Below are 15,023 nucleotides of genomic sequence, written 5' to 3'. Positions count from 1 at the left end.
CAAACTCTTGGTTTCGACTCAGGTCTCGATCTCAGGGTCATTGAGATCAAGCCCCACAGTGGGGTCTGCACTCAGTGCGGAGTCCGCTTCGGATTCTCTTTCCCTCTGCCTGCAGCTTGCTTGCAGACTTTCTCTCTCAAATAAAATCTTAAAAAAAAAAAAGTTCCAGCTGTCTCCCAACCAATGCAAGCCATTCTCAGATACCAAGAGTGTGAAAAAAGCCCTGTGGACTTCAAGCCTCAGCACATCATGTGGAAATGAAAGCTACCCTCGCCATGCCCAATCTGAATTCCTGACCCAAAAAACTATGGGAGACAATAAAATAGTTGTTATTTTAAGCCACAATGTTTTGAAGTACCTATTAGGTAGCAACAGATAACTAAAACACCATTCTATTTTAGGGTGTACATAAAAAAATTTTTTTTGAATTTTCTATAATAAGTTATTTTTAAAAGGTGACAGGAGAGGTCTTCAGATTACATGGGCATTTAGAAATTGTTATACCTTCTGTTGATGACAAAAAAAACCCCACAAACCTCCATGATTTGTGAAATTACACTGCTAATAAGTAACACATTTTTATCTGAGCACATACTATGAATATGCCCAGCACATGAGGTACCATCTGATCCAAAAGAACAGTCTATGTCATATATTCAGTCTATGTCTATATTTGTAATAATCTGGCAAATGGCATAAATATATACAAATACGAAAACTCACAGTTGAAGAGCCTATGTTATTTCTACAACTGTACTTCAGGAAATTAATTAGTCCTAACCAACTTTACTGGAAATTAATTAGTCCTAACCAACTTTACTGCAAGCTAAACAAGAAAAACTTTCTTTCTTTTTTTTTTTTTTTTAAAGATTTTATTTATTTATTTGACAGAGATAGAGACAGCCAGCGAGAGAGGGAACACAAGCAGGGGGAGTGAGAGAGGAAGAAGCAGGCTCATAGTGGAAGAGCCTGATGTGGGGCTCGATCCCAGAACGCCAGGATCACGCCCTGAGCCGAAGGCAGACGCTTAACCACTGTGCCACCCAGGCGCCCCAAGAAAAACTTTCTACACCAAAAACTAAATAGGCAGAAGGGAGTTTTTCTTAAAGTTGAATCAGTGTTATTCAATTTCTGGACCCAATCTCAGCCTTACTAACCAGAATTGCTAAGAGTAGGGCCTAGGAATCTACAATTTTAAGAAGCTCCCAGGTGATTCTTAGGCACTAAAGTTTAAAATTCCTGGTATAAAGGGTGTGGCAGAAAGAGGTGCCTTGACTTGTTCAAGGTTCTAAGAATTATAAGGCAAAAATAGGCATAGAACTCAGAAATCTTGATTAATGCACCACCCACCACAGCATGAGTAACTTCCAAAAATATAACACTGTGAGATGACAAAAGTACTAAAAACCATTTAAAGTTTTCTGTGGCTTCATATGCACACACACACACACAAATCAAGTTTTTAGTGGCTTCATGTGTAGAAAGCCAAAATTTGGTCATCACTCCTATAGAAGGAAAGATTCCTCTTTTCCTTATCTGGGAACAGATAAGACTGGCAGGAAAAAAAGAGAGTATTAGTAACCTCCCAAAACTCCCCAAAGTAAAGGACAGAATTCTGAAATGTGTTTGTATGGGTGTTGAATATGTGAGAAAAGGATGATGTAATCAGAAGACTTAATTGGCCTTTGAGTGAGACTTAGTGCCTTCAGCATTATGTGGAAGGCATGGTGCCCAGAACAGCTAGAGAGAATGCACACTCAGTTTTCCTACAGTGGATAATCATTATTCTACCCAGCCTATATTGAAGTATCCTGTAAGGAATTGTGAAAACAATTCAAAGGAAAAAATTTCTGTTCTGGTTCTAGGCATTTTTGGGTGAATTTGGGCAGAATAAACCAGTTTTCTGAAGATCTGATACATTGGTGAAATGAACTCAAAGTCATAGATACTTTGACCACGTTTTCCCAATCCTTCATTCATTTTGCAGTTGACAAGAGAAAAAAAATTATTCATATGAAAAGATGTTTCACATCATATCTTATCAGAGAAACGTCAATTAAAATGAAGAGGTGCCACTATATGCCTATTAGAATGGCCAAAACGCAGAACGCTGATATCAATGCAGGTGAAGATGTGGAGCAACAGGAACTCTCATTTGTTGCCAGTGGGAATACAAAATGGCACAGCCACCTGGGAAGACAAGTCTGGCAGTTTCTCACAGAACTAAACAACCTTAACATGTGATCAGCAATTGCGCTCCTTAATATTTATCCAAAGGAGCTAAAAACTTATGTCCACAGAAAAATCTGCACATGGATGTTTATAACAGCTTTATTCATAATTGCCAAAGCTTAGAAGCACCAAGATGTCTTTCAGTAGGTGGATGGATAAATAAACTGTGGTATGTCCAAACAATGGAGTATTATTTAGTGCTAAAAAGAAATGACCAATCAAGCCATGAAAAGACACGGAGGAAACCTAAATATTACCAAGTGAAAGAAGCACATTTGAAAAGACTACATATTGCATGATTCCAATTATAATGACATTCTGGGAAAAGCAAAACTATAGAGACTGTAAAAAGATCAGTGGTGCTCAGAGGTGGGGGGTCGGGGGGGATGGATGACCAGGCAAGGCACAGAGGATTTTTAGGGCCATGAAACTACTCCACAAGATACTATAATGGTGGATACATGACATTATATATTTGTATAAACCTACAGAATGTGCAACACCAAAAGTGAACTCTGATGTAAATGTGGACTCTGGATGATAATGAGGTGTCGGTGCAGGTTCACCAGTTATAACAAATGTACCACTCTTGTGGGGGATGTTAATGGGAGAGACGGTGCATACATTGGGGCAGAAGATGTATGGGAAATCTCTGTACTTTCTACTCAGTTTCGCTACAAGCCTATAATTGCTCTATAAAACAAAGTCTAATATAAAAAAAAGCCTTATTCCAAATCTTATAATTAGTGGAGAAACTATTTATAAGACTGAAGGTGTTTAGAGAGAAGTAGGGGAAGGCTAGTCAGTTGGCTGCCAAGAACTCTAAGGAGCATTTTCTTTGATTAATTATGGACCAGGGTCTGATTCTCAACATTACAGGCCTAGAAACTCATCTTAAACAGGACCCCACAAATAATCAGACTCAGAGATGCTAATTCACTCTTTCTATACTTTGAAGTAGATACATGATGGCACTGTGATAGGCAGAATTCTAAAGATGTGCCCCTCTCCCCCCAAGATTCCTGTCCCCTGATTATTCAATCAAATAGTAACTATATATTGCTGTGAGGGGACCCTGTTGATGGAATTAAGGCACTAATCAGCAGACCTTAAAATAGGGAGAGCAGCCCAGATAATTTGGGTGGACCCAATGTAAACACAAGCCTTTAAAAGTAGAAGAGGGAGTCAAGAGAGGGGCATCTGGCTGGCTTAGTCAGAACATGTGACTCTTACTCTCGGAATCATGAGCTTGAGCCCCATGTTGAGTGTAGAGATTACTTAAAATAAATAAATAAAATTTCCTTTATTTTTTTAAAGATTATTTATTTATTTGACTGAGAGAAAGAGAGAGAGCACAAGTAGGCAGAGTGGTAGGCAGAGGGAGAGGAAAAAGCAGACTCCCTGCTGAGCAGAGAGCCCGATATGGGGCTCGATTCCAGAACCCCGGGATCATGACCCGAGCTGAAGGCAAATGCTTAACCGACTAAGCCACCCAGATGCTCCAATAAAATTTCCTTTAAAGAAGAAGAAGGGGGGTGCCTGGGTGGTTCAGTCAGTTGGGCATCTGCCTTAGGCTCGGGTCACGGTCTTGGGGTCCTGGGATCGAGCCCCATATCAGGCTCTCTGCTCAGCAGGGAGTCTGCTTCTCCCTCTCACTCTGCCCACCCCTCCCCTTGCTTGTGCTCTATCAAATAATGAAGTCTTTAAAAATAAAGAAGAAGAAGGGAAGCAGGAGACTCAGCATAGAGGAAGCAGAAGAGGTCAGAAAAACTCCAGGCATTTTTCATCAATCACCGTCAAGAACTCCTGGCCACTGCTACCTTTGACTATGGAGAAAGGAAGGTCTCTAGAGGCTGAGACCAAGCCCTGGCCAACAGCCAATAAGGGAATAGTGCATCAGTTCTACAACCTCAAGGTAGGGAATTCTCTTGACAACCTGAATGAGAATGGAAGCAGATTGGAGGCAGACTCTCTCCTGGGGTCTCTAGATGAAAGCCCAGGCTGGCAACACCTTCATTTTGACATTATGGGACCTGCAGCAAACTAGGTGAGCCTAATGCTCTTCTGACCTACAGAATTGTGAGACGATAAATTTGTGTTATCTTATGCCACTTAATTTTTGATAATTTGTTATGGAACCAATAGAAAACTAATACAAGTATAAATGGATTAATTCACAATGTGAAATTATTACTGTTAAGATGCCCAGCCAGTATTCTCTCCTGTAAAAAAAACAAAAACAAAAACAACTGAATGGGAGGCTGAACATAAGAAAATTACTTGGCGAATTGTTATTTTCCGATAACTGACAAAACTGTCTTTTTTTTTTTTTTTTAAAGATTTTATTTATTTATTTGACAGAGAGAGACAGCCAGCAAGAGAGGGAACACAAGCAGGGGGAGTGGGAGAGGAAGAAGCAGGCTCATAGCGGAGGAGCCTGATGTGGGGCTCGATCCCATAACGCCAGGATCACGCCCTGAGCCGAAGGCAGACACTTAACCGCTGTGCCACCCAGGCGCCCCCTGACAAAACTGTCTTGATGAAGATATGTACACCTCCCAAGCAGACCAGATATTCGTTTTGGCTTATTAAAGTGCCCATTCTTCCGGCTAGAGCTTGGAAGGGCTGCTACCAACATCTGCCTCTCATTCCTTCTTTAGAGGTGGCAATACAATCAATCAAGTGCCAGTCAAGTCTTATTCTGGCCTATAAGCCAGTCTATGATACCATTCACTCAATGTTCATTTTATAACTTCATTCTCAGGGTAACTAATTTCCCCAAGGCAGGAAGAGGGAGTGCCAGAGGTAAACTTCACCACTGCCCACATGAACCACATAATAACATCATTAGCCCAAACACAGCAACAACACATTTGCTATCTGTTTATCAGCAAACCTAAAATGCACTGTATGTCTTATCCTTACATCAGTAAATTTCAATAAGTACTTTTTTTAAATCTTTAAATTTTTTAAAAGTAATCTCTACTCCCAACATGGGGCTTGAACTCACAACCCTGAAGTCAAGAGTCACATGCTCTACTGACTGAGCCAGCCAGGCACCCCTCAGTGAGTACTTGCAAATTCCTTCCAAGTTTGAAACAAAAATCTCAGTATATAAAATGATTTTTGGACTTAAATGCCTTAGCAGATCCATAAAACCCTAAAACACTTACTAGGAAATGATTACCTAATTCAGAAGAGGAGGAAAGAAAAGGGAAGGAGATACTTGGAGATGAAGAAAAATAGACATTCCCAGTACAATATTTGACAAATGAACGGAAATTCCCTCAACTTCACCATTACCATGATCTCGTAAGTATGATCACTTTGATGTTTCTTGTACTCAAATCCTCGCGTGAAACACTGCAAAAGAAAGGAAAAGTAAGTTACCAAAAAGCTACTTTTTGAAATGCTTTCTTATAGGATAAAAGACAGTTTGGGGATGCTCTACTCTTATCATGAGTTTTTAAGAATTCATTTAAAATTGTCTGCAGCCACAAGAGGATGGTTACATTCCTGATCACAGCTCTTTAGTGGCCCTCAGAGAGGAAAAAATAATCTGAAAAAAAGACTTTTTCCTAGGACATCTCCTCTTTTGATAAGAGCATAAGCCCTGGAATCAGACTGAGTAAATTTGAATCCCGGCTCCAAACTTAAACTATTTAGGCAATTCTAAGACATGTATTTTTTCATATTTTAAAACTCTAAAATGAGGATTCATCTTATAATAAAAAGTAGAACTTCCATCAGCCATTTATCATTTCTAAAATTGGGATGCTACTTATAATTGATAGCGTCTTGGGTCCAATAAAATATGGTATTTGCTGTGTGACCTTGAGCAAATTACTTAAACTCTCTTCACCTGAGTTTCCTCTATAAAATGGGGATGATAATCATACCGACTTCATAGGGTTATAGTGATGAACTAAAGGTTAATTCACGTAAATTACTCAAAAGAGTGCCCGACAACAAAGTAAGCCCTTGTAATTAGTATTATTACTATCATCACCCACAGAATGATTTGTTCCCTTGTCACCTGCCCAAAGATCACTCTTCAATAACAGTGTCATTGGTGCTATCAAAAGGAATAATCCACCAATTCTGTTTCCTGTAGTCCCAATACTTTATTTTTATTTTTTTTAAAGGTTTTTATTTATTTGACAGAGAGACAGAGAGAGAGCACAAGCAGGAGGAGTGGGAGAGGGAGAAGCAGGCTCCCCACCGAGCAGGGAGCCCAACTCGGGGCTCAACCCCAGGACTCCGAGATCATGACCCAAACTGAAGGCAGACGCCCAACCGACTGAGCCACCTAGGCGTCCCTGTAGTCCCAATACTTTAAATATACTGGCAAAAACAGTGTTGAGCATTAAACTGATATAGAGATGTAGAATTTTCAACAGTCTGTGTCATCCACCTGCACTGTTCCCCAACTTTTCACTGGTAAAACGTGAATGGAAGAGTTACCTGTAAGCAGAGGAAAAAAGGAGGTGGCCCACATTCAGCACACTTGATATAAGGCTCCATGAGGTAGGAGGAGCAACCTCGGCAAGGTGGCTTATCAGAGGGACCATCTAGAACAAAAAGAAAAATATATCAGCCTCAAAACATGTTATGATTACCAAAGTGCAAGAAGGTGAAAATCTGCAAATAACTACACAGGTGGTGAGCTGTGCAGAAGACTCAGCTTGTCTTGGAGACCAGATGAGCTCATTCTAAGTAAGAAAAAACAGAAATTACATTCCTTTTTCTTTCAAGGCAGCTCTGTTCCTTCCTATAGTAGTATCTACTACTCTAAACAGCATTAAGTAAATTTCTCTGCAGAGAAACTTACAAACATAAGCTTTCTCTCCTAGTTATTTTTCCAGGAAAGAAAATGTCACATACTTACACAGCACACATATGTGTTTTTAGATAAAACACATCTGACAAAATGTTAATGACTGTTGAATGTAGGTAGTGGCCAACTGTACTGTTCTTTCAACTTCTCTATAAATTTACAAACTTTCATAATAAAAAGTAGGGGTGAAAAACTCCTTTAAATATGTTTTGTGATATACTACCTTATATCTGAGTTGAGATTTAAACCCAGGAAAGCTCCTTTTCTCTCACGGTAAGCAGAGAGCACGGCTCATCTTCCTCTGGCTCCAATGACCGTATTGTCTCCGAAATATTAAGGCAAGAAGTAAAATTTAAACTGTCTGAAGTGATAAAAAAGCAAGTATGTGTGTCCCTGGTTGCCCCAAACTCTGCCTCTCTAGAGTCAGGGCAAGCTAGCAGAGTTGTTCTCAGTGATGAACAGCAGGAGTCTAAGAAAACACAGGCTTTGAAGGTAGATGAAAGAATTTAATCTGCTTAGCCTGAGGCAGGATTTCTCACATTCAGTAATAGCATTTTCCTTCCTAAAGCCCAAGAAACACTCTTCAAGGCACCTTTCCCTCCTTCAACTGATTATTGTTCTTTTCATTTTTTTTTTCTTTCTTTTCATTTGTTTCTAAATGAAGACCTGGAGGAAAATAACAGGGGAAAGAAACATAATCCTTCTGGCAACAGCTTCAAAATAAATATATAGAACAGCAACTACCCCACTTCTCCCATTTTAAATTTTGACATGGAAGAACAGAAACTGTTTTACATTAAGTGCCATTTTTACCAAATTACCTTCTTCCTCACATCCTTTTAATGATATAAGCTTGCTTTCCTTTCCTTAGGGGGGAAAAAAGTAAAAAGCTTTCAAACCCTTATGTCAAGAAGTAATTTTTTTGTAAAAGTAACCCCATTTATAGTTTTAAAAAACTTTAGACAACAAAAGCATAAAGTCATCCTCTATTACTATTTTGAGTTCTAGCCTTTCTTGATGTATGCGTGTGTATATATTTTAACAAAAGTGATATTATACGTGCTGTTCTATAAGCTTTTTTTTTTCACCTGACAATATACTGTCAACATCTTTCATGACAGTATATCTTCCTTGTTCTTTTTAATGAATGAATAATATTCCATTGTATCAATCATCTAACCTAATAGTTTTCAACTGCCCCCTAGGAAGACATTTTGGAAATCTGAGGAAATGCTTTTTTTGTTGCCACAATAACTAGTGAGCACTACTGGCATTTGGCAGGTGAGGACCAGGGATGCTAGATATCCTACAAGACTCCAGACATTCCTACACAACAAAGAAGTGACCTGTGTCCTGTACAACTTTCAAATATCCTACCTGACATTCAAAGTTGGTTCATAATTACATGACCAAGAACCTAATTCCATGTTACCTATAATACAAAATGTTCTTGACAATTTTAATATATATTTAATTTTTCAGGAAGGCAACTGCATGTACTTTTACAGGAGATTATATCTTGTTTTGTTCAGAACTTTACCAAGAGTTATTCAAGCTTGTGGGATTTCTGACTCACCAATACAACACACATGAATCACTGTGCTTTTGTAGTTTGAAGATTCACGGTGATTCAACATATGGGTGCAAGCATCTGACTACTTAAGTCATTATGTCTTCTACTGAAATCGTGTCTAAACATATTGAGATACATATTATTTTATAATAAATTACATTAGTTCATTATTCTCTTTTGTTTATCCTTTGTATTACACTTAGGGCATTATTATTTCTGTTTCTTTGACATCATGGGTGTAGATGTGTTATGTTATCTATGTATTTCATTTCTAAAGAGCAAATGGGCTTTAAAAATATTATAAAAAGAAAACATGGGGTCTCGTAAGGTTGGAAACTACTAATCTAATCAGTTCTCTACTGGTGGCCATTTATGTTGTTTCTCATTTCTCACTATTATGAAGAATGCTGTTGTGTTCCTCAGAATATATATTTTTCAAGAACTAGAACGGTTGAGCATACAGTTTTTGATACACATAGCCAAACCATCCTTCACAAAGATATTCTAGAACTTTTCTATAACCTAAGATTTTCTATAACCTAAGAGTAAGGAAAGGCTTTTTTTTACCATCATTCAAAATCCAAAGGCAATGAAAGGTTAATAAATCTGACTACCTAAACAACACAAACAAAAAATTTCCTTGGCAAAAAACACCATATGCAGCATAAAAAGGCAAATAAGCTAGAAGAAAATATCTGAAAACATATTACAGATAAAGGGCTAAAGTCTCCCATATACAAAGAACTTTAAAAAACTGGGGGAAAAAAGAACAAAAATCCTATCGCAAAAAAAAAGAAGAGATAATTAGAAAAAAAAAAGAAAGACAAAAAAATGGCCCTTAAACATATGAAAAGACACTCAACTTCACTCATAAGAGAGAGCTAGACTGAGATATAACTTCTCACCTATCAGACTGGCAAAAATTCAAAAGCTTGATAATACTTTCTTAGCAAGAATATGGAGAAATAGGCATTCTCATATACTGCTGATGGGGATGCATTAGAACATTATTTGGAATTACAAAAAGTACCTAGATATCCAAATACTGGAGAATAGTTGAATAAACTATGAAGTACCCACACAACGGAGTACTATGCAACTATAAAAAAAATGAGGAATGAGAACAACCTTTACAAACTAAAACAGTATTTCCAGAAGATTCTATCAAGTGGAAAAAACCAAACTTCAAAAAAAGCACACATAGCACGCTATCTTTCCTGTACAAAAGGAGGGGAAAAAACCCCAAACAAACACATGTATGTCTGCTTATCTTTGCAAAAATACAGGACAGCTAAACTAGAGAACAATGAAGTTGGATACCTACAAGGGGTTGGGGGAGGGGGAATGGAGTGGAAGAGACATAGGAAGGAGTAACAATTCTCCAAATATGTATTTTTGTATAGTTTTGACTTTTGGAAGCATACTTACGTTCCCCAAATTTAAAAAACTGAATCAGTAAATATAAAAAGGGAAAACTAAAAGCACTATGAACAGATGAACCTCACAGTATTTCAAAAGACTACTATAACCACACTGAAAAGAAAAAAAAAATCTAAATAACTTATGGACATTTAACAATGTACCTTCAGTCTTGGGTGATGCAAACAAATCCTGAACTTATTTAAGGAGGTCTGTTTTATGTAGCGGTATGTGAAAAGCAACTCTGACATAATTTTGGATGTATTAGAAGACTGAGCAAATGAATAAATGTGCTGATGTTGGGTGCCAAGGTTCTCACTGAGGAAAGAACACACAAATAAGGAATGGGCGGAAACAAGAAAAAAGCTTATGAAGATGAATAGGAGGTATCAATGGGAACTCGATTTCTTAAAAGTATATGTATGGGTAAATATGTATATATGTTGGTGTATATGTACATAGCATATATGCATGTGTTTTTCATAGCTCTGTGGGCCTAAGAGCCAAGATACAAAACATGCTGGTAGCAATGACCAGATCTTAGTCTCTAATATTAAAAGGAATCACGGCTTCTCAGAGAAGTGGCTGATTCCAGGGGTGGGGCAGGGAAGATATAAGATGCACCTGGAACACATAGCCAAAAGGTAAGGAGATGCTCAAAAAAGTGACAGGTGTTATTAAGGATGCAGGAGCCAGAATGAAGGCGCTCACAGGGGTCAAACTGGGACATTCTGAGAACCAAAATAATTTAAGTAGGATAATGAATTATAAACCCTTAAAAAAATAGGAATTCGCGTGTCCATGCTTACAATAAATAAATACGTCAAAATAAGGGAGACAGGTCTCTTGATTGTATAATCAAGAAATTATATAATATGTATTATTATATATTACATGTAATAGATATAGTTGTATAGTAACATATAGAATTATATAAGTGCTAACTAGCAAATGTGGAGAGTGCTGGAGTTGAAAAAAAACATCATTTTGCAAGATATTAAAGGCTGGATCAAGGAAAAATCATAATGGATGTTAAATCGAGAGAAATTTTGATGAGGAGTGGGATACTTTATGGCCTGGAAGTATCTCCCTATGGCTTGTTTATTTATACCCAAGGAAAAAATACAAACTATATAGTGGAGAACTCAAAGAGATACTATGACTGGGTTTTCAAAACCATTATCACCAACGAGGTGTAGAGCAAGACCAAACAAACCCAAAACAAGAAACCTCCATTTTAAAAAGAAGGAGGGAGGAAGGGCCTATCTTCTTCAAAAGTGTGAATGTCACTAAGGACAAAGGCTGTGGAAATGTTTCAGTTTAAAGGAGGCTAAAGAAACATAGCAACTTAATGTAAGACCTGACTCCTGTGTCCTGTATTAGAAGGAAAAAAACACCATAAAGGCCACTGGTGAGTCAGCTTACAAAACTGAATAAACTAGATGGTAGATCGGATAAAAATATTTTATGGATGTTAAATTTACTAGTTGATAACCCTACTAAAGTTATATAACAGAATATCCCTATTCTTAAGAAATAAACACTAAAGTGCTTAGGAGTAAAGGGCCATGATACATGTTCCTTACCCTTAGATTATTCTGAAAAAAAAAAGGGGGGATATCCATATCTATTTATACATAGTATAGTATACAGATATTATTACATACAATGTATATAAAATGTATTTATAAAGAAACAAAGAGAAAACACACAAATAGAGTAAGAAGTTAACAGTGTATGGGGATTCTTTGTATGATTCTTATTCTTCCAACTTTCCTGTAAGTTTGAAATTACTTCCAAATAAAAAGTTTAAAATATATATATATATATATATATATATATATTTTTTTTTTTTTTTTAGTATTTTAAAAAGGGAATGGGGGTGGTTTCAGGTTACACTTTCAGCATCAGGAAAATTCATTCAGGTTTTCTCCATGTGTAAAATGAGAGATTTGAACTAGATGTGTTTGAAGACTTCGTTCTTTCCTAAATTTATATAAATAGGTGTGATGAGAGAGTAAATAAGAGGTCCTTTAAGAAACTGCTAAAAAGGAAATACCTCAAAAGTGCTTTTCTGTTTCTTCTCATTGGGACACTACTAACATAGTTTCTATTTCTGCCGAATCTCTTATTATCAAAAACAAAGAAAAGGCAGTGTATTTTTTTCCCCATAGCTGTGGCTGCCTGAATTTATTTCACACACACCCCATAATTTTCTGCATTATTATTATTGTGGTTCACTCTTAGAACACAAGTTCCCCCTAAAACGGAAGGGGGTGAGAAGTATGTCTTTTATTCTACCACTGACATTATTTTTCATCAAGGCATCTAAAGTATGTTATTGGTTCTAAAGACAAATACAACTGCTTTCTTAAGTCTCACTGCAGGTTAATCATATTATGCCTCAGCATAGTTTTCTTACAAGACGTAGGGTGATATGTTTGTGTCATGTGTTTAGTGGGCAATCAATAAGTACTGGTTAATTTTATTTTGATTTGATACTCTTATTCCTTTAGGATTAGATTTGTAGGGCTTTATTTAACTTCAAAGTGCTTATTTTTCTTCTTTGATCAACTTCCACTTGAGTTTGCTGTTAATATTCACCTGGGACTTGTTCCCACTATACTTACTGCTAAAGGAACCCAAACGGTCCATTCCCTAAAATTTGCGAACAGTCTTGTTTTGATCTTCCTCAATGCAGCGTTCCTTCAAGGAGATGTCAGAACTGGGCAACACATACACCAAACTTGATGACCCCCTATGAACAAACAAAAGTGGCATATGGATCAGAAAATAATTCAAAGGGACAAGATGCAAGAAGACAATGCAATGTACTCAATTCTACCACATCCTAGCTTTGTAATGCTAAGCAAATTATTTTATTTTTTTTAATTTTACTTTTTTTTTTTTAGATTTATTTATTTTAGAGAGAGAGAGAAAGTTCATGCAAGAGCAGAAGGAGGGGCAGAGAGGGAGAAAGAAAATCTCAAGTAGACTTCCCACTGATTGTGGAGCCTGACACAAGGCTTGATCCCACGACACTGAGATCATGACCTGAGCCAAAACCAAGAGTTGGACACTTAACCGACTGAGCCACCCAGACATCCCTGTTTTACTTATTTAAGTAATCTCTACACTCAATATGGGGCTCGAAGCCATGACCCTGAGATCAAGAGTTATATGCTCTTCTGACTGAGCCAGCTAGGCTCCCCAATTAGTTTGTCTTTATAAGCCTGTGTCCCCCTCTGTAAAGTGGTTATGAGAAACAGTATCTACCTCCTAGTTATTGTGAGGATTAAATACCAAAATCCACATAAATAATGCACTGTGGTGCCTGGCCCATAGTGAGCCCTCTATAAAGGCTACATATCTCTAATAAACAACTACTGTTTTTCTCTACGCAGTACGACTTCTCTCCTTAACCCTCTTTCCTTTGGGAAACTGACTCACCCACATTTCCTATGGTTCTGGTGGGGTTACCAATCACAATACTCTCTACCCCACCCCCAAAGCTAAAGCAGCCAGATTCCTTATGAAAATCTCAATTCTGAGTAAGACATATAAGGGCAGAAATCAATTGGAGCCCAGCACTCATTAGTCAAAGAATTTGGTCCATGAGCTCTGGCTATTGAGATCCCAATCCCCAAGGGTGGCCCAACTGTTTAGATTTTTTTCTCATTTCTCTATCTTTCTAATAATACTTTAATATGAATGACCTTCTGTTACTAGAAACCAAGGAACCCTGTATATTACAACATATATTTGTTCACTTACTCTTTGAACAAATATTTAATGTTTGAACAATGTACAAAGTATTTTCTTGAAGGCAGAAATGAAATCATACTTTGCCCCAAGTCAAGAAAACATCTCTTCTTCTTGTATAGTCCCACAGCTCCTTAGCTATCTCTTTTCTGGCATCCCATTGTGAGGATTACTTCTGAACGCATACTTTTTCCCATTTCTAGACTAAATGAAAGCAGGGACTACTAGCCAATACACATCTGTATGCTTCAAAGTGCCAAATACAGAGAAAGAACTCAATATTAACAAAACATAATGGACAAATGTTAGTTTTACAAAAGGTTAATTCATCTTTAGTTCTCCTGGAGAGACTTCTTTCACCTGGTACCCTGAGCCCGGGGTATAATTCATCCTTAAGCCTATATGACATTCAGATAACATGGCTGTCGATGAACTTGTCTTTTTTGAAGTGGGCTGGGATAGAATGGTTCTCACCCTGCTCTAGTCCCAGGAAGAGTTAGTCTCTGACGAAAAATGGGTTTAGCAAGTGGTATTATGCAGTCAATAATAAAATAATGCCCAACATTTACTGAGCTTTTCTCATATGCCAGGTACCATGGTACCACTCACTGTATGTGGATCATCTCTTTGAATGCTCACAACCTTCAGGGATGCTGCTTTTTCAAAGAAGGAAAGGAAGCTCTGAGAGACTGCTACTTGCACAATGTCTTAAAGGTAGTGAACCGCAGCGACACTTTAACAAAGGTTAATAGAGATAGTCAAGTAAAGAATGTATAAACACTGCATGTCATAAGCACAATATCGCAATAAGCAGAATTTTTTTTCTTTCTTTTCACAAGAGACATTTCTGACACTAACATCCATGAAAGGATGGACAGTAGCTCCAAATTAACATCTGACAAATTCAAAGTTACTGGGAGGAGGAAGGCAGGCACCGCGAAGAACGGTGTTCGCTGTGGTGGAGAGGCCAGGTTTGGAGTTACGCAGACAAGGCGAAGCTCCTCACTTCGTTCCTTAAGCTGTGTGATCTTGGGCAAGTCATTTTACCTGAGACTCAATAGGCCTCAGCTCCAAAACAGAGCTTAAACTACCTAGTGTGCAAGGCCTATTTGATAAACTCGAAAAGTAACATCGGTCAGGGGCAGCACACAGAGCGGCTGTTCGCAGCGTAGTTAGGCGCACCCCCGCAGAGACAGGAAT

General features: G+C 37.8%; 1 protein-coding gene across 4 annotated transcripts in view; it reads right to left on the bottom strand.

Annotated features, from left to right (window-relative positions):
- Positions 1-15,023, bottom strand: part of TADA2A (transcriptional adaptor 2A) — a 47,910-nt gene that overhangs the window by 32,541 nt on the left and 346 nt on the right. For 3 of the 4 annotated variants that reach the window (XM_045773240.2, XM_087854595.1, XM_045773241.2), the window contains exons 2-4: positions 12,692-12,819; positions 6,697-6,803; positions 5,536-5,595 (exon numbers count right to left, since the gene is read on the bottom strand). In XM_045773240.2, coding sequence (XP_045629196.1) covers positions 5,536-5,595; positions 6,697-6,803; positions 12,692-12,716 — 192 coding nt within the window. In that variant the 5' untranslated portion in view covers positions 12,717-12,819. Of the gene's footprint in view, positions 1-5,535; positions 5,596-6,696; positions 6,804-12,691; positions 12,820-14,432; positions 14,564-15,023 lie in introns of those variants that run through there. The other variant, XM_045773239.2, reaches the window with a different exon arrangement.

This window comes from Ursus americanus, chromosome 23, assembly GCF_024610735.1.
Source record: "Ursus americanus isolate L20-20 chromosome 23, mUrsAme1.1.p, whole genome shotgun sequence".
Taxonomy (NCBI): Eukaryota; Metazoa; Chordata; class Mammalia; order Carnivora; family Ursidae; genus Ursus; species Ursus americanus.
Note: the sequence above shows the minus strand (reverse complement) of the source record. Positions and strands in the feature narration are given on the sequence as shown.